Source organism: Homalodisca vitripennis, chromosome 1, assembly GCF_021130785.1.
Source record: "Homalodisca vitripennis isolate AUS2020 chromosome 1, UT_GWSS_2.1, whole genome shotgun sequence".
In the NCBI taxonomy this organism is placed as follows: Eukaryota; Metazoa; Arthropoda; class Insecta; order Hemiptera; family Cicadellidae; genus Homalodisca; species Homalodisca vitripennis.
In genome coordinates, this window is record NC_060207.1 from 32,684,781 (window position 1) to 32,703,688 (window position 18,908).

At 32.4% G+C, this 18,908-nt stretch overlaps 1 protein-coding gene across 3 annotated transcripts in view; it reads left to right on the top strand.

Annotated features, from left to right (window-relative positions):
* The window catches only part of LOC124359499 (A disintegrin and metalloproteinase with thrombospondin motifs 20), a 302,767-nt gene extending 289,623 nt beyond the window's left edge, over positions 1-13,144 (top strand). For all 3 annotated transcript variants that reach the window (XM_046812275.1, XM_046812294.1, XM_046812284.1), the window contains 6 exons: positions 5,208-5,402; positions 5,575-5,713; positions 5,821-6,007; positions 6,120-6,256; positions 6,933-7,129; positions 8,111-13,144. In XM_046812275.1, the coding sequence (XP_046668231.1) occupies positions 5,208-5,402; positions 5,575-5,713; positions 5,821-6,007; positions 6,120-6,256; positions 6,933-7,129; positions 8,111-8,200 (945 nt within the window). In that variant the 3' untranslated portion in view covers positions 8,201-13,144. The remainder of the gene's footprint in view (positions 1-5,207; positions 5,403-5,574; positions 5,714-5,820; positions 6,008-6,119; positions 6,257-6,932; positions 7,130-8,110) is intronic.
* The last annotated feature ends 5,764 nt before the right edge of the window (positions 13,145-18,908 follow it).

An 18,908-nucleotide genomic window follows, 5' to 3' on the forward strand; every position in this document is an offset into this window, starting at 1 on the left:
AATTGCATACCAATCAAGAGTGCTCAGTATCACTGCTGATATTGAAACATACAAGATATTGAAAAAACCGTTACTTATTATATTAATTCATATCAAAAATTGTTACTGAATAATGATGCTTTGTATTAAGTCCAACCTTTTTCAGTTTTCCTGTATAATATTTTTTCAGGACACACAATGAATATTGTATGATTCTTATCCTCTTTTTCAAAAGAAAATTGTTTGCATAAAATGTTTTTTTGTAATCTTGAAACACTTCTAAAAACTGTACCTTATAATCCATTTATACGTGGCAAGCTGATTTAACAAATGTGTGAGTAATCAATCAGAAACGTTTTAGATTTTAGGTTTATTGTTTGGTTTCAAACACTGGCCAATAAGGTTTCAGCACAATTCAATCCCATATTGTCACTTCAAAATTTTAATTTGAAAATAGTTGTTCATATATCTCTAATATGTTTAATAAATTTTGTTTGAAAATATTTGAACTTTAATAAATAAACAATTCAATTCAACACTTTTTTTAGTAGTGTTTAAAAGTTTGATCACCAAATAAAAAATAGCTTGACAGCAAAAAACTGCAAAAATCCTAATGAACACAAGCATTTAATATTTGTTGGCGTTAACATAACATTTAAAACAAAATTATATTGCTCACAGTTCTATTATTACTTCAGCATTTAATATTTTTTTAAGTTGTAGAAAATGCAGTTTCTAGAACAGTCCCATTATAATGTTAAATAAGAATATAACAAAAAAGAAAGGTATTCTGCATAAGAAAAAGTGGGCAGGGTGTTATACAACCATTACAACTTTTTGTTTTATTCTTACTCTGTGTTCGCTAAACATACTTTTGCTAAAGGTTGTGTCTTTTTAATCTCATGCATCATGACACTTATAGAATGACCATTGCACAAATTACATTCAAAATATATTATTTAGTACTTTACAAATGAACGTAGTAATTAGATTGTGTTTAGTGAAGCATAACTCCTGAGAAGCAACAGAGCTGGCTACATGTTAAAAGTTTTAGAAGGTTTTGCTTACAAACTCACGCTTAGTGATTTATGACTCACATAGTGCACAACTGCTTGCTTAGACTAGAAACCACAAAAGAGTGCAGTTACAATGACTAATAGAATAAACAGATTTGCACAACATTGCCATAAAACTGCTGCTCGGCAGACATTACGATTGCTGTGGCACAATTATGCAAAAATAAATTTACACTGGTTTTGCAGTAAAAACATATATATGTAATGGAAAAACTGTTTATAGAAATAACATGAAATGCACTTTATTGCACTATAGTTTGACATTATTTTACTTATGGTTTAATGCTATTATTTAAAATTAAACAATGAAAAAATAGTTGCTAATTAACATGGAAACAAACTATACTTTTATTGTTGTCAAATAAAACACTGGTTGCAGCTATATATGCGGATGAGACTATGTAGCCTGCAATGTAATAAAACTGTTTAAATGGGTTGTTTGTAAATAAACCGATACAATGCAGTATCTAAGGACATAAAAGAATGACTTGAAAGTCTTACCAACTTACCCATAAAAGTACCTTCATCACTCGTGTTACTATGTCACATGATAAAATGTCATATCACGAAATTTCTGTTATTCTGTGATTTTCTCCTGGTCATCATAGTAGCCATAAGACTGTTTTAAAAATATTAATTTGAATTTTACCCTTATTTTTGAGCTTTTTATCCCAAAGCTATTAGTTTTTCTTGGACCAAGAGTGGCCTGTATAGCAAGTTTTAAATCTCTAGGACTTTTTTAGAGAAGGAAACAGGATTTTTCCGGACATTTGCCATCGTTCAGTGAAACAATAAATCAGTAACACTAAGTTTCGAGATCTGCAATCTGATCTCTTCTTCAGGTAATAATTTTTTTAGATATTTAATTTTTTTAGAGAGTTAGAAAACGGTGACTTATTCCAATGACTGTCACAGATTTTGGTGATTTTTGGGAACAGGTCGACACTAACATAAAGGTTCCTGCCAATCCTACAGTTGGAACCACAATGGGCGAAGACGTAGTGGGCCTCTAGTAACATATATATAAGCTCCTTGGATTGGTTTTAAATTATGCCAGTCAATCGAATAGTCAGCAGAGGAGCGCACCAGTGAAAGTTAGGCTAACTTTAATTTGTAACTGAAATCTCGTTTTAAAAATCCAATATAACAAAGTAATAATTTTAAAGACATTTATATCAATATTTAAACACTACGGAGAGTAAGTTTTGTTTAATTATTGTAATGTTCTATAGCACAAGTTACTTAATTTAGGAAAAGTCTAACATTTATTGCAGCATAATTGATATTTTGAGTTCTTTACTGCAGGATAAAATCTGCCAATGTCATATGGCCCTCATTGGCTTCTCCAAGGTCAAGTGCCAATAGACACCCCTTCAACTGCACTCTTTTGGGATCTCTAATGTAGTCCTTGTTCAAAATATGTGACTCTTTAAGGCAAAAATTAAGTTATTGATTTTAGCAAGTAAAATGTCATCATACATTACCTACTATAAAGTTTTATAAAAATAATATAATATTTGCAAATAACAAGTAAATTTAAATTAATACAATTTATTTGTAATATGTATGAAGAAAAAGGAAGGGTAAAAATTGAATGACATGATTTTACAATACTATTGATACAGTTGCAACCTGTAAAAGATAAAGAATATAATGTGATATTTGGTGAACCCTACAGTTACACGTAATAATACAAGTAATTCAATAAAATCTGATAGTTTATTAAATTCATTGTTTAGATAATGAGTATTATTACATGTAGTCAATAAATAATACTGGATAGTCTTAAGTTGTTTTACTGAAGCAGTAGTAGTTCCATAAATTATTTTTACATCTTATTATCTTTAGTAAATAGTGCCAAATTAATGACACAAACGTTTTTTATATATTTTCCTAATGTGTTTTATTTCTTAGTTTCGTACTTTAAAAACAACCCGATTTACTCCTCTTCACACTACACATATTACTGCTCGGCAGATGTCTTAGATGTATGTTATTGATATCAAACATTATTAAATGGAGTAGTTCACGTTAGAGTATTAATACTGAGCAAACATAGGTGGTGTATTAAAACATAACGCATCTAAATATGACTAGTTACCCATCGCTCGTGTTGCTCATGTATCTTGACTTAAACATGCACATTAAGTTCTCCTACTGGGAAGTGAACTATCCAAGCACCTATGAACCAGTGAAGTGGGAAGAATACGTCTTCTATGTTGCATTATGTTTGGACGTGGTACATGGACTTGTCGAGGTATTAGTATGTCAAAGACGTATTGACACCTCGACTACATTTAGTATAAGAGACCTATAGTGAAAAATATAATAAAAAATATTACAAAAAAGGTTATGTACCATAAACCTGTCTTAAGTCCTTTTTATTATTTAACTACTGGTTTTGGGGTTAAAACCCTATCATCAGGTTATAAAACTACAAAATCAAGGTCTTTGTCAAAACTCTAATACAACACACACATATATTAATGAGGAAATAAATAGACACAAATTAAAATTACATTACCCTTAAACTTGCATTCAGTAACTGAACTGTATAAACCAATCTTTATAAAAGAGTGATATTAATATAAAATATATAACAATCAATGTACAACAAACATACAATTTTTAAACTAAGTGGTGAAAAAACAATCAACAAATACTTGTATATGAGCATTTCATGAACTTTAAATCTTGATTAATTGAAAGAATTTAACCAATGAATAGTAATTTTTATAACATTTGTAAAAATAAGATTCTACGGCACCTATATTTTAGCCAAAATGTGTTTTAAATTTTGATGATAGATTTTCAAGGTATATCAATTTGAATAGATTAGTATGATTTTTAGAAAGATTAAGGCAAGGGAGAACTATGCTGAGCATTAATGTAGGAGATTAAATGAAAATTAATTGTCTTTGGGATTTAATTTCATCATTTATTAAATAGCATAACAGATTCATAACACTCACATTTTAAAGTGTTTGTATTATTCTAACATATTGATTTAAACTTCTTTTGTATGCAATAAAAATATAGAGAAAATCATTGTAAATAAACTTTTGTTCAATTAATTATTATTTTTTATGAGTTTAAGTTCAAAAGATCTGGAAACCCTGAACTGTTGCAGAATAAACAAAGGGCTTTCCAGACTTGAGTTTAAAAGTATCTTATAAGCACTTGAATTAAATTACACTGCATTATCTTTATGTCCATGTATAAATATCTTTAGGTTTTGTCTCCAAGAATTATAAATGTGTTGCATTGTTTGATTTTTAATTTTATGAAGGTAGCCAAAACGATATGTGTAAAATAATAATAACTTTCCCTTACATTTTTTCTTTCAGAATATTTTTAATTAGTGACTGACTAAAAGAAGTCAATAATCTTGAATAGTTTGTACAGCAAGACATTCAAGTCAATCAGCGACAATAATGGTTGCAATAGGATTCTCAAGATACAAAGCAAGCTGCTAAGTCCCCTAAGAATGTGAAAAATGTGTAGATATATATTGTCTCGCACCCTTACTTTGGACAAAGAGTCACAAAGGCTATTTAGTGCTTTATAGAGCTATTACATATAATTTAAATAAAAAATGTTCAGTAACTTCTTTTTATTTCATCTCGTAATTTGTAATTTCCTGTTATGTTTTTTTAGGGTAATTTACGTTTAAAGTGTCCTTCCCGATATATTTTTTTAACTTAGTGTATGTCTCACTTAGATCCAAACATTTTTCATAAACACATATTTTAATTAATCAATCTTCAAATTGAAGGGCACTTAATATTTAGTTTAGAATTTTACTAACACTGGCTTATATTGTACTGTAAATACAATAAATAGAACTAGGTCATGAAACAAATTATCTCATTAAAAACAAAATTGTACTCCCTTGTTTGTAAATATAAAATGAAAATAAATTTGCACAATAGCTTAATCATTTAAATAGTAACAACTAAGTTCATAAATATATGATATGACTTTGTAGTCTTTTGACTACTCTTCTCATTACATGATTTTAAGGTAGATTAAGTGTGTGGTGTTTGGATCAATGATATTTGCTAATATTGGTATTTATATTAGGTCTTCAAGGCTGTTCTTTCTTAAGGGAGTATTTTTTACATGTGTTCATTGTTGACGTTGCCTTTGCAGTGTTCGGTGACATGTGGCCATGGGACACAGTATCGTAGCGTGGCATGTCAACGAGTCAACAGTCTCGGGTGGACTGATCCTGATCCTGTCTCTCCCACTCTGTGCGATGCTGCCACCCGTCCCCAGACCCAACGGGTGTGCCACACCACCTCCTGCCAGGCCATCTACAGCTGGGTGCCTGGACCTTGGCGTAGTGTAAGTTCCATTCTTGCTCTTCATCTCATAAGCTATTTCCGTTACTTGATAAACAATTAAATGGAATCTTATACACTATTTCAACAACATAAAATAAGTACAAAAATGTTATTATATACCTCGACACTCACAAAAATAAATTATTTTTATAAGCTATGTTGTGTCATTCCAGTGCACCCACACTTGCGGAAAGAGAGGGAAACAAACAAGGAGACTCTTCTGCTATCACAAAGATGGGAAGAAAGTCAACAGAAAGAACTGCCCAAGAGAGTTGCGGCCTCAGCGAAGACGGAAATGCAATCGTAAGAAATGTAAGAAACATTGTTACATTATACTTTTTCCCATGGTTTGTAAATGGTTAATAAAGATATTACCTAGAAAAAATTGTTCCCTTCTATATTTCTTACTGTAATTGTAGGTGGCTTCACATCGTGTAAAGATGTACAGCACAAGATGAACCATCGCAAGGACAGAGAGTACACAATGACTGTAGCAGGCCGGAACCTGTCTATCTACTGTTACGGCATGAACACTGTGGCTCCCGTAGAGTTCCTCACTCTGCCCACTGGTGAATGGGAGAACTATGCTGAGCACTATGGTAAAAGGTCAGTTGAAATATTATCCCTGGCATTTATCTTCATCTTTTATTTACCACAATTTTATTTAACACCTCCTCTTTTTAAAGTGCATTTGTTAATGTAATGCTTTACCTTACAGTTTAAGAAATCCAGACATGTGCCCTTACCGAGGCCAGAGGGTAGATTTCTGCCCTTGTACCACTGAATACGCTTCTCAGGCTGGACTTACGAGGTTTTATAAAGTACGGTTGAACATCACATCACTTAAAATTATTGGTGAGTTAACAAAGCATTTTATTCCAGTTTGCTAATCATTTGTAGACTCTTTAGTTACCTCATTAAATTATATGCTGGATGATCAATTTTAGGTATTTGGTTAATGTTTTAAAATTAGTTTAGATTGGAACACCAGAAATTAAAGTTAGTACCACATATTTATTTCTTTATTAAAGGTTTAGTATCGTTTCATATTATGACTTTATCAAATGTGAGTTGAAATTATAACATTTGCTTGAAAATTAACATAACACATTTCATGATAGTAACCATTTACATTTTGAAAATTTGGTATGAACACAGCTGTAAAAAATGCAGAAAAAGTAAAGTATTTAGAATCCTCGAATAAAATATGATAACTTTAGTGTAGCAATATTCTTTTTATCTGGTAATCTTTCAAAGTAGTAATTAGTGAGATATTTAAATAACTGCATCTTGCAATTATAACTCACACATGACATTCCATACATCAAAACTAATGTTATAAACCTTTTACTGAATGTAAAAATCTTTTGAATATTCCATGTTTTTTATATTGTTAGTACCTTTCCAGTTTCAAAACAACATTAATTTATTGTTAAGTTCTAACAATTACACATTTTCACCTCTGAATTAAACTTTACTTTATTTTGTGTGTTTTTACTGAATTAGTGTTTGTTACTTGCATGCAATTCAGGTAATGACTGGACATTTACACGGCAAGTGAGTGGCAAGCCAATAGCGTACGGGGAGGCAGGAGACTGCTACAGCCGATACCACTGTCCGCAAGGTCGGTTCAGTATCAACCTGACCGGTACAGGGCTGCGAGTCTCTCCTCACACACAGTGGAAGAGTCATGGTCACTACGCCCAGAAAGTGATCAACAAACTGGAGGTACAGTACATTTTAACTGTGGAGTCAATGATGGACTACAGATATGTTTTCTAGGAGTTAAAGAAACAAAAATAACACACGGTCTCAAGAATGGCTACATGCATAAATTAGTATTTATCAGAGAATATTATCAAGCAATCTGTACACTATGGAAAAACATTTTTGGAATTGTTAATGAAAAGTGAGCAGAGTGCTTTAAATTCTTGGTGGAGTGCATTGTTTGTCGAACTTTTGATCAATGAAAAACAAGATGGTAAATGTTTAAGTTTTAGGGTCATGCTGAAGAAACAGCCAAAGTCTAACAAATAATTTTTTCATTTAGTATTCTAGTGGTCAGGAATGAACTATTAGCCTGTAGAAATTACTGCATTATTCTGGTTTTCCGTTGCAGCTCTTTCTGTAGTTTTAATGTTACTTTACATTATATATTTCTTTTTGTAGGCTTCTCTTCAACCAAATTAATGACTGAAACATCCAGGCTCTCCTCACGTTTGATGTCTGATTAATACATTATAACTTGCAAAATATACATTTATTATTATTTTTAATGATATTTTTATTCAGTTGATTTACACAGCACCAGTAGAACTTAGTGCACTTAACATTTAATGTAATTTGTACAATCTTATTGTGTACTGGTAAAAATTTACGTCTGTTCTTCTGTCAGTACTCATATATTATATATGTATATGTAAATGTAGCAATATAACAAAATCTATTACTACTATCACGCACTAATTGTGCATAAGATGCCCTGATAACAGGTGTCTGTGCATGCCAACTTGTTTTTGTCTGGTACACCAGAGTGTTGCCCTTATCACAGGTCACAGTCAGTTCACCGTGAATGTGTTATGTTTAGATCTCCATCATTTTGATATCATAGCAATAAGCTGTTCCATCACATCTGTGTCAGTCATCACAGGATTCTCAATTAATTAATAATGTATGTCAAGACAACTTAAGTTTATTTTTGTTGCACAGGAACATCGGAAGGTAACGGGGAAATGTGGAGGATACTGTGGAACATGCAGTCCAGAATTTGGACTGAAACTGGACATTTTACCACCATAAAACCTGGGAGCCGTGGATGTAAGATATCCACCCGAAAACAATGCCTTCAACAGATCTCAACCAAAGGCTGCACATCGGAGAGAAGTCCAAGAGGAGTCCGGTGGGAGCCGTAGTCTGTAGGCCCGCCTCAGTACTTACACTAGTAACTTATTGTAGATGTCACATGCGGCTTGTCTCATCCTGTCTTGTCTTGTATATATGTACAGTGCCATCAAATGTATTTATACATTGTGAATAGAAATGTTATACTATAGATATTAAGGATTGGTTCTTACAAGGAGGAGATAATCTGTATTTATTTATCATAAATGTGCATAATATTATCCTTAATATATTGAACTCCTTCATTATGTTACGATTACACATATGACAAATATTCATTATGCATTGTTTCTATTATTTGATTAGAACATTCAAATTCCCAAGATGTAAACACAAGGTGAGCCAAAGGATGATATCTTTAAAGAGAGCAATTAATAACCAATTTATTATAAAGACATTTTTATAAAGAAGCAGTCAGTGTCTCTTCTTCCAAATGTTTGTCCTCGATGTTCCTTTTCAACTTTCTCTTGGACAGACAAATGGTGTTAGAATGGTGTCTGGGAGAAGTTATGGATAGAAAGATTTGACTGAATAAATTAGCCTGGAAAAATGTATACTTAGGAACAAATATTTTCACATAAATTTAAATACAATTCAGGAGTTACATAATGTTTGTTTCACTCGATATTAAACTTTTTTAGTATTGAAATTCTAAACAGTTAATGATCGGAGAGTAAACATAGATACCTTCATTTATCTTTCTAAGCTAAAGATATTCTTAATATAAGCACCTAAAAATCATCTTTAAAAAGTGTTTGCCTTTTTATTCCTTTAGAACATTTTCTAGAATTTAATGAATAAATTAAAGAAGATACAGACTGAACTCTCTGATTTTATTTTATTTTTCTAGGAGTATAATCAATCACCCTCAAGTCCAAGCCTTGTACAGGGCCAAAAGCACAAAATTGGGGAAAAAGTATTTGGAAATGAAAGAGAATCACATATTCCACACATTTGAGTTTTATCCAGATAACATAATTGAGAAAACAATGTGTTTAGTATTGGATTGGAGTGTAATATATAATTTTGTAATAATTTAAAAATGCCATTTAAAGGTGTTAAAGAAACTCTGATGGACTATTTAAAACATAAAATTGTAAACTGTGGAAAACACAATATTTGAGAGAGGAAGTGCTGTGTATTGATGTACATTTGTTTTATTTAGTGAATTACAACTTTGAAACATTTTAATATTGCATAAAAGCCATAAGGGCATACAGTAAAAAAATTATGGGGAACAAGATGTTTGATGATCATTTTATATGACATAATATATTTTGACAACTTTGATTTCTATTCAGAATAAAATAATCTTAAAATAAATAATAATACTGTCACAAATTTTATTTTAATTTAGTTGAGAATAAATAGGGAATAGATTATCAAAAGAAGGCTGTGGAGCCCACATTTTAAAATGTTTTGACATTAATTTCGTAAAAGAGACTTAATGATAAAAAATTGAAAACAGATTTAAAATCGGACGATTTAGCCTTTGACTGAACAAAGGTCTATTATACATTATGTAACAAACAAAAAATTTCGTTTTTTAGAATGGCCTGAAACGGAAAAAACAAACTTTGGTCAAATTCAAATAATAACTGATAAACATGCAAAACTGGATATAAAATTAAAGCAGTACCTAATAAGAGTTTAAAGCTATTTCTTTGTGTTTGGAGATCTCTATTTGACAAATAATATTTGGTTATAAACACATTAAGCCATCATACAATAGTGTTTGAAAATGCTGTTTACTAAGATCAACCCAACTGTAAAATATTGGCGAAATTTATACTAAGTAGCTCTAAAGTGATTCAACTTTTCCGCCCTTAGATCCAAGCCTTTATTGTAAATGATTGCAAAGGTCCAAATATCCATAAAATAAAATAACTAACAAATAGCATATCTAGAGGGTTAACTAGTCTCCCAGATCCCAACACTCCAATAATGCACAATTCCTATGGCTCATCTTGTATAGGTGTATTATTATTGTATGTATGTCAAAATATTAGTATGATTTTTTCATGTTCAATATTAAAATTATTTTAGTCTTAGAATAATTAATTAATTATCTTTTAAACAGACATTTTAGAACATGCAATAAAATAGGACAGGTATTGAATTTAACTACCATTAGGTTTATTAAATTAGTTAATGTTACTCCAGAATGGTATAGTGCAATTAGTAATTTAGAACTAATAATTTAGTAATTTATTAATTTTGAAAATCATGTTTTATATTAAGAATATATTAAATTGTGTATACTTTATAACATTGGTAACACATTGAATTACTGTGTTACACAACTTTCTTTGTAAGTTACTTATCAACGATAATCAATTTTAGTTTGATATCAGAGTATGATATTTACACTGAGCAAATGCATAATGGTTGAAAAACCCTATTAAAACACAAACCCAAATGGGTATTAGAGACCGTGCCCACTATGTTAGAGATGTCTCAGCAACTATTATGTGTCATCAATTTTTCACCACTCTACAGGATGGCCAGAGTGGGCATAAACATATTTTTCTCAATTTACTTCTACTAATACAGGGTGGTTTTAAAGTCTACTCCCCTATATTAATTTTTGTGACTAGTTAACATTTCTAAATGCCCTTTAGAAATGAGTGGTAATCATGTAGCTTGGTGTTTTTTTGGCCCCAAATGTAGAAATACAAAATAACAAATCTTTAATGGAAAGGCGAATGAGACAGTAATATTAAAGATTGAAGCAAACATTAACTGGTTTAGAAATTTTAAAAAGAAAAGTAATTTATGGTAACTGTTTTATTCTAAAAAGAAAATCTGAGACATTAGGAGTAACTCAGAACCTTTAGATTACTTGCATTGTTAAACAAAAACTTATACCTTTTTCACTTATGCTAAGTTTGTGAAATGGTCTTCTTTGTTTGTGTAGATTGTGAGAGTATTGTAAGCTAATTGAAAACTATTCTTTCAATTATAGCTGAGATTAGGACAAATTAAATGTATGTAATATTTAATCGTTAGTAAATTAAACCAAATGTTTCAGAAAAGTCTTACTTAGTGTCCAGCTGGAATAACAATGATATTATTCTATTATGCATTTGTTGGTGAAATGATTACTTTTGTATTACTATAAAACACTTTATACTTTAGTTTACAAAATACAAAAAGAATTAATATTATGTTTGTTGCTGAAGTTTACAGAATGCTAAGTATTTTGACAAATCAACTGTGTTTCCTAAAGCTATTCTGCAAACAATAACTTTTTTTCAACATTCACTATTAAAATATTGGAAGCAGTAACTTAAATGGGTTTATAGCTTTACTCATAGAGCACCTAGTTATATTCATATAATTCTGTCATATTAATAATATTTAATAGAATTCACTTGTATCTATTCAATCATATAGTAACTCTCCGACCCTTTATCTCTTGAGATAAATGATCACCATTAATGATAGAAATAAAAGCTTAAAAATAAAAATTTTATAGTGGCATAACAATATAATCGGATGATCTAAACAAAATAAATGTTTATTACATGCTCCCCTGAAATTAATTACAATAATTATTAACACAACAGTATAACCAGGAGGGTTCACTTCTGGCTGGTTTATACCTTCCAGTTGAACCTACATTGGGTGTAGGTAAAAGTGATGTGTCACTTAAATATGCACAATCTTATGGATATCCAGGAGCAGCACATCACTAACTGCAAATGTTGAGATAATGGGGTGCAAGGGGAGACCAATAGATCTAGTCTACTGCAGGAGATGACTTTTGGAGTTGGTGGGGCTCCCTAATTGTCAAAGGCTGTTGTTAACCTGTACATAAGAGCATGCCACCCCTGCCCGCTTTGATTGGAGGGGTTGATACAGAGTCAGCTCCTTCTTCCAAGGAGACATGTAATTAATGCCCAAAAACATCCTTCCTCAATGATGTTGACAGAAGGCAGCCCATACCCCCAACCTTACCCTTCCTGAATATCCTGTCTCTCCAGAAACAGTGTAAAGGTCCTTTTGTGACTAAGAGCAATCTCTTAACTTCTTCTGAGTACAAAAAAAAGCAAGAGTATGAAATTATTCCAGAAAGTTCAAAAAAGTAATATCTTGACGTAAAGAAAAATTTATGTTCAACCAAACTAAATGGTACTGCTTCCAAACAGATTACTCACTGGTCCTTTTCAAGTAAAGCAGGCAATTTACCACTTGTTTAGCCCTTATTACATATGAGTATACAGATGTAGCTATATATCATCCGTTTGTTTTAAAGGGTTAACATGCCCTAAACACATTTTTACCAGAATAAATTATGAAAAAATTAATTTTCAACCTAAAATCTTTGGCTCAATACTTAGCATTTATAGTAATTTCGGCTAATGTAACAATACTGCCATTTATGTACGTAAGTTATGTTAACAATCAGAAATTATGTTAAGTTGTCATGTACAAAAGCAAGGTATTAAGCAACTGGAGCTAATCAGTATTATTATATTGTTTGTGTTCAATGTGACCGTACCGTGCTGTAAATGTGCTAAGCTGAATGTGATGTGTTAAATGTTTAGTATCTAGTAGGCGGTGGAAAGTGACAGTGCCATTTATACCCACCGAGCTACTAACGTCTTGACAATCTCACATGTCTACCTTATCTTCCTTGTACAAACCGAGATACTACATGCAGATAGAGCAGAGTTACCATACAGAGATGCTGCGCTGCCACGGGTGAAGAGCAATAGCACCAACAGCGCTTCACTGCCAAATATTCTCTCATGAATATTGTAAATCATTTTGTATACATTTTTTATACTGTAATTTGTATAATAAAATAACAAACTGTATTTTTAATGTACATGTCAACTGTTGATATTTTTATTACTAAAACCTATCGTCCTCATTTGTGTTACTTGAAAATTTATGATATGGTGTGATCTGGTGTAAGAGCATGTAACCAAGCATTAACCTAAATAATTCTATAATGCAAAACATATAATCTTTTAATTTAGAAATTACTCTTCAGGACAACTCACTATACAGATCCAAACAACTACAGACATATCCCCAACATATAATCAAACATCTAAAACAACAGAACGTAATCACTACTAAACAACAAGGCTTTACTTCCAGAAAATCAACTTCCACAGCATTAATTGACCCAGTAGAAACTATCATTGACCAACATTTCTTACATATACTGATGACACTGCTCTATTGTTAGGAAACAATGATCCAAATAATACTGTAGCTACAGCCAACGTTGCACTAAACACAGCTGTTCATTACTGTCAACAGAACAACTTAGAGGTGAACCAGTCAAAAACAAAACAACTCATTTTTTGAAATAAAAATCAAATTGTTACAAGACTCACAGACTTAGAAATTACTAATAACAACCACTAATAGCTACCTAGGAACCACATTTGATGAACATCTAAGCTGAACACTCCACAAAGACAATCTCTGCAAGAAATTAAGCATAGGAATTTATGTACTCAAAAGAATCATGACTATTAGTGACATAAACACTGCCAAAATAGTCTACCACTCACTTTTTGAATTGCACCTGCTGTATGGTCTATTACTCTGGAGAAACCCATCTCAGACAAACGTGAGTGCTCATTCTATAGAACAGAGCTATATTCTTGGAGAGCTAACTCATGTAAGGAGAAATTCTAAGAGCTCAACATCTTTACTGTTGTCGGCCTTTTCATACTTTAAGTTGTCACACATGTTCGCACAAAGACCCTACAACCCTAATCACAGCTGCATACATATAGTACTCGATATGCAACACATTACTGTCTTCCCAAACCAAGTCTTACCCACTACTGTCTGACTTAGCAAGTATGAGGGTAGAAACCAGGCTACATGGGAGCCGATCTCTGGAACCATCTTCCTGAAAAAGTAAAGTGAACAGAAGACAAACACCTGTGAGTATCACTAAGTTGTTGGCTGAAGGAAAATCATTTCTACTCACAGGATACATTTTTTGCTCTTGACTTTAAATTATGATTTCACTTCTTAAACATTGTTAAAATTTCTTGTTAATACTGTATCTTACTGTCTCTAACTTTTGTAACTTGACTATTTGTACCTGTCTTAAAGATACTGTAAATATAGGAATTTTGATTTTCTATGTGCACATCAATCTGTTATTTGGATCAAATCAAATAAAAAAGTAGTTTTATTCATGAAAAAACATGTATAGTCTGATTGAACATTTTCATGAATTTTATATATAATACATACTCCTAAAATGACTAAAAACAATAATTGCTAGGTAAACCAAATCATCTGCAAAACATTAGTCCCATCTTTGATGACAAACTTTGCATTAAGTACAAAGGTTCTTCTTCCAAAAAAATATTTTATATCTGTTTACTTTTACAACATTTTGTACTAATAAAAAACAACAATAAAATGTTATTTTGTAGTTTATGCACAAACTTTGTTTTAACTCCATTATCACACAAGTCTGTTTTAAATATACTGTGACCCCTTGATCGTGTAATAGTCTATGAAAAGAGATGTCATCTACGATCCAATGCTAAAATTTTTTTGCTATTTGGTTGTTTATCAGCAAATGTTAGAGACAGTAATTATAAATATATTACATAAAAGTATTATATACAAAGGAAATTACAAAAATAACCAGTATTTATATTTATTTAACCCTTTACATTCAAATTTCTTTACCAAATAAGAAAACTGTTGTCATGGTGATGTTGGATGAGGTTTGACATACGAGTTGTAAGGATTAACAAAATAAGGTAATTAGCAGAAGATCCAGAAAGATTACATCATACATTTATCTTTTATCTGTAATGCTACCTACATATTACTGCACAATCCTCCAATTACCATACAATCCTTATAGATTTCTTTCTAAAGGAGAGGCCACAATCCACTTTCTTGTCTTATTCTGCCGCCCTCAGAGGCCACTGGTCTGCGCGAGGATCTTATTAGACAAAATAAGGAGAAGAGTCAGCACAGTACTAGGTTAACAGAACTAATAAAAAGTGCAGTGATCACAGACAAGATTTAAACCTTTCACTGTATTTATCTCTAACTGAAACCCAGTCCGACATCATAGACTGCTCAGCACCAACTCTCCCAAGATGCAAGATTTATTCTCTTGTAAAGTCAAATGTTGTACTGATCTATTTGTGTTGCAATGACTATGACATGCAGAATTGGAATAAAAAATTGCTCAACTTGACAGATTGTCTCAAAATCATGTTGACTGTTAGCTGAATTATTCAAAATAAACTAACACAGTATTTATTTTCTTACTCTAATGTTCTTCAATAATAGTATGTCCGAATTACAAAAAATGGTTTACCAAATTAACCTAAGACCTATCTTGCTTGCCATTTCCAAGATAGTGGAAAAAATTGCAATTAAAATAATCGAAGGATATATTGAAGCAAAAAGAATATTCCTAAAACTAGGAATAGTTTTAGGAATATTCTTCCAAATTAGGATTTGGAAAAATCATAGTACCTATACAGTCTTAACAAATTTATTTAGTGATATAATTGATGTGAAACATAATAGCAAATGTAGTATTTTGGTGATGCTGATTATTCCCAATCATTCAACTCAATCTATCAAGATATGCTGGCTAGTAGCGAAAGTGAACTATCATGGTTTTTGGTGAGGAGGCAGTACTGTGGATCAGATCTTATCTAGGCGATAGAAAAGCCTCGCAATGATACTTTCCAACTGCTCCCTAAACAGCGTAATGTCCTTCAAGGTAGTTGTCTTGGCTCAATTCCATTTAACGCATACACATCTGGTTTTCCAGACTGTGTACAAAGTTGTGCTGCACATATCTATGCAGATATCTAGAAGAAAACCCAGACAAATTGTGTGAACACTTTAATATCTTTTTTTCCAATATAGCCGAGCAAACTCTACTGCAAAACAATCAATCAAGAGCCATTGTTATGAGTGATACTTCTTTTCTTGGAACTTCACTTATGGAATGGAGACTCACTTCCTTCAGTGAAGTTTTTAACACTATAATGTCACTGAAGTCAACATCTTCTTCAGGTATTGATGACGTGAGCTCTAAGCTTGCTAAAAGTTTTGCATTGGTGAAGTATTTTTACCCATTACAGATATAATCAACAAGTCTTTGTCTCAGGGGATTTTTCCTAGCAAACTCAAAATATCTAAAGTTTATCCCCTTCATAAGCAGGGAAGCAAAAATGAGCTACAAAATTTCAGGCCGATATCCCTAATCCCAACTATTTCCAAAAATCATAGAAAAAATAATTTTAACCAGAATTCAAAACCACCTTAAACTCAACAATCTCCTGCCTGATAGACAACATGGGTTTATCCCTGGAAGATCAACTACAAGTGCTTTTACCGATTTAATAGAACACATCATTGACAACTTGGAGGAAGGGAACACAGTTACAAGTGTTTTCCTTGATTTAAGTAAGCGTTTTGACTGTTTGGGCCATAGTTTAATTATCAACAAAATTAAATCTCTTGGTTTTGGAGGGGACTACAGTCAAGTGGTTTGAGAGTTACTTAACGGGAAGAGAACAGGTTGTTGAAATAAAACAAAACCTGGATGGAACAGAGAGGACTGCAAGATCTGGGCCCTTGGCTGTTACAAGAGGTGTTCCCCAGGGTTCAGTGTTGGGCCCGGTTCTGTTTTGTTCTTTTTACTGCAGACCTACCTAAGTATTTGGGTAATATAAGCTACCCAGTTATGTTTGCTGATGACACCGTTCTTGTAACGAGTGGCAATGCCATTGAAGACCTGGACATTCGTACCTTCATATCAGTCAGTATGGCACAACAATATTGCTCAAATAACGACCTAGTTTTTAACGCTGCAAAGACAAAATATCTCACTTCTGGACGATTAAAAGAATGCTTGACTGAGCCCCCAGATCTTCAGAGAGTTGACAACACAAAACACTTAGGCCTAACTCTGGATCAAGGCCTCTCCTGGAGCAATCACACCGACCAACTGTGTTCAAGGCTTAGCTCTGCAATCTTTGCAATGAAGAGGATTAAATCCATTGGTACCTCTATCGCTTTGAAAGCCGCATATCACGCTCTGTTTCGAATCACATGTTCGATATGGAATAACTCTGTGGGGAAGTTCATCTGCCGGCAACCTTCATCGTGTCCTGGTATTACAGAAGCGGGTTATGCGGATCATGGCAGGGACTACAGCCACAAGAATCTTGTAGAGAGGCTTTTAAATCTTTTGAGATACTCACAGTAGTGTCCATATACATCATCGAGGTAATCACCCACGCCTCAAGAGAAAGATTACCAAGGGTTGGTGACGTCAACAGCTACACAACAAGACGGGCAAATGAATATATCCCTTCCAGCGCATAGAACAACCCTTTACACCCAAGAAGCCTTCCTATAGCGGTGCAAGACTCTTTAACATGCTTCCAGAAAACTTCAAAACATGTGACTCTAAAACTCTGAAGAAAAGACTGCACAAGCCTGTTGATAAACTCTACAATTTATAGTTTGAATGAGTTTTTTTAATTCTGTTTAATGCTATTATTTAAGACATGTATGTGTATGTATTTGCATTCATATATTTTCTCCTCATATATATTTTATTTTACAGAAATGTTAGTTAATATCAAATTTTAAAGATATTTTCTCTTTGCATTTATAATAGTTTTAAAACTAGTTTACCTACTTCTTGATGACATCAATTTTTACTGCATGTGTTGACTCTGTAACCATTCTTGATGAATGTGTGAATAAAGATATTATTGAATTGATATCCTACGAATTTGGCGTTCGAGCCTGCAAAAGTAGAATCAGCCATTAGACAAGTACATTCTGACCTAAAACGTATTTCCACTTGGTCAGTTAAAAATGGTCTGAAACTCAACACAAGCAAATGCACAGTCTTCCATGTGTCCACATGGTTATGATACGGACCCTTGATGAGTTGCAGTTGTGCTCGATAGCGAGAGCTTGACTGTTTGTGATGAAGTGTCTTGCTTGCCCATGATCTTACGTTTTCTGACCTGATAACCCACGTTTCCCAACATGCTCTTGGCAGGGATCTGTATAGATTCAGAACTCTGCTGCATCAGACTGCAAAGCTTCAGCTTATACATTCATTATTTCTGTCAGTCCCTTGCTACTGCTATCTCACTTATGAAAACAGCATCTCAAGAGAGGATATAAATAGACTTCAGGCACCAAAACTAAGTGACGTTCATTTTTAATTTTAAATGCTTTGACCATATTTATTTTCTATAAGTTGAAATATGTGAGTAAATTAGTTTTTATGTTACAGTATGATTATATTACATACAAGATTTGCTCTAATTGTACATTGTTATCTTCTCTTCCAAATATATTATATACAGGGTGTCCCATGAAGAAACGGAGAAGAAACTGTCAGGACTTGTTCTTACGGTGAAAATAACGAAAAAAGTTCATATACACATAGGTCCAGAAACGCTTAGTTAGCGAGCTATACAGGGTGAAAGATTTCGCCCAGATTTCAGTGCCACCGTTAAAAGGGAGCCCTATTAAATTATTTTGGGCGTTACCCAGGACGTATAATTTAATGTATATTATGCAAATTGAACTTAAAAATTGAATAAAATTG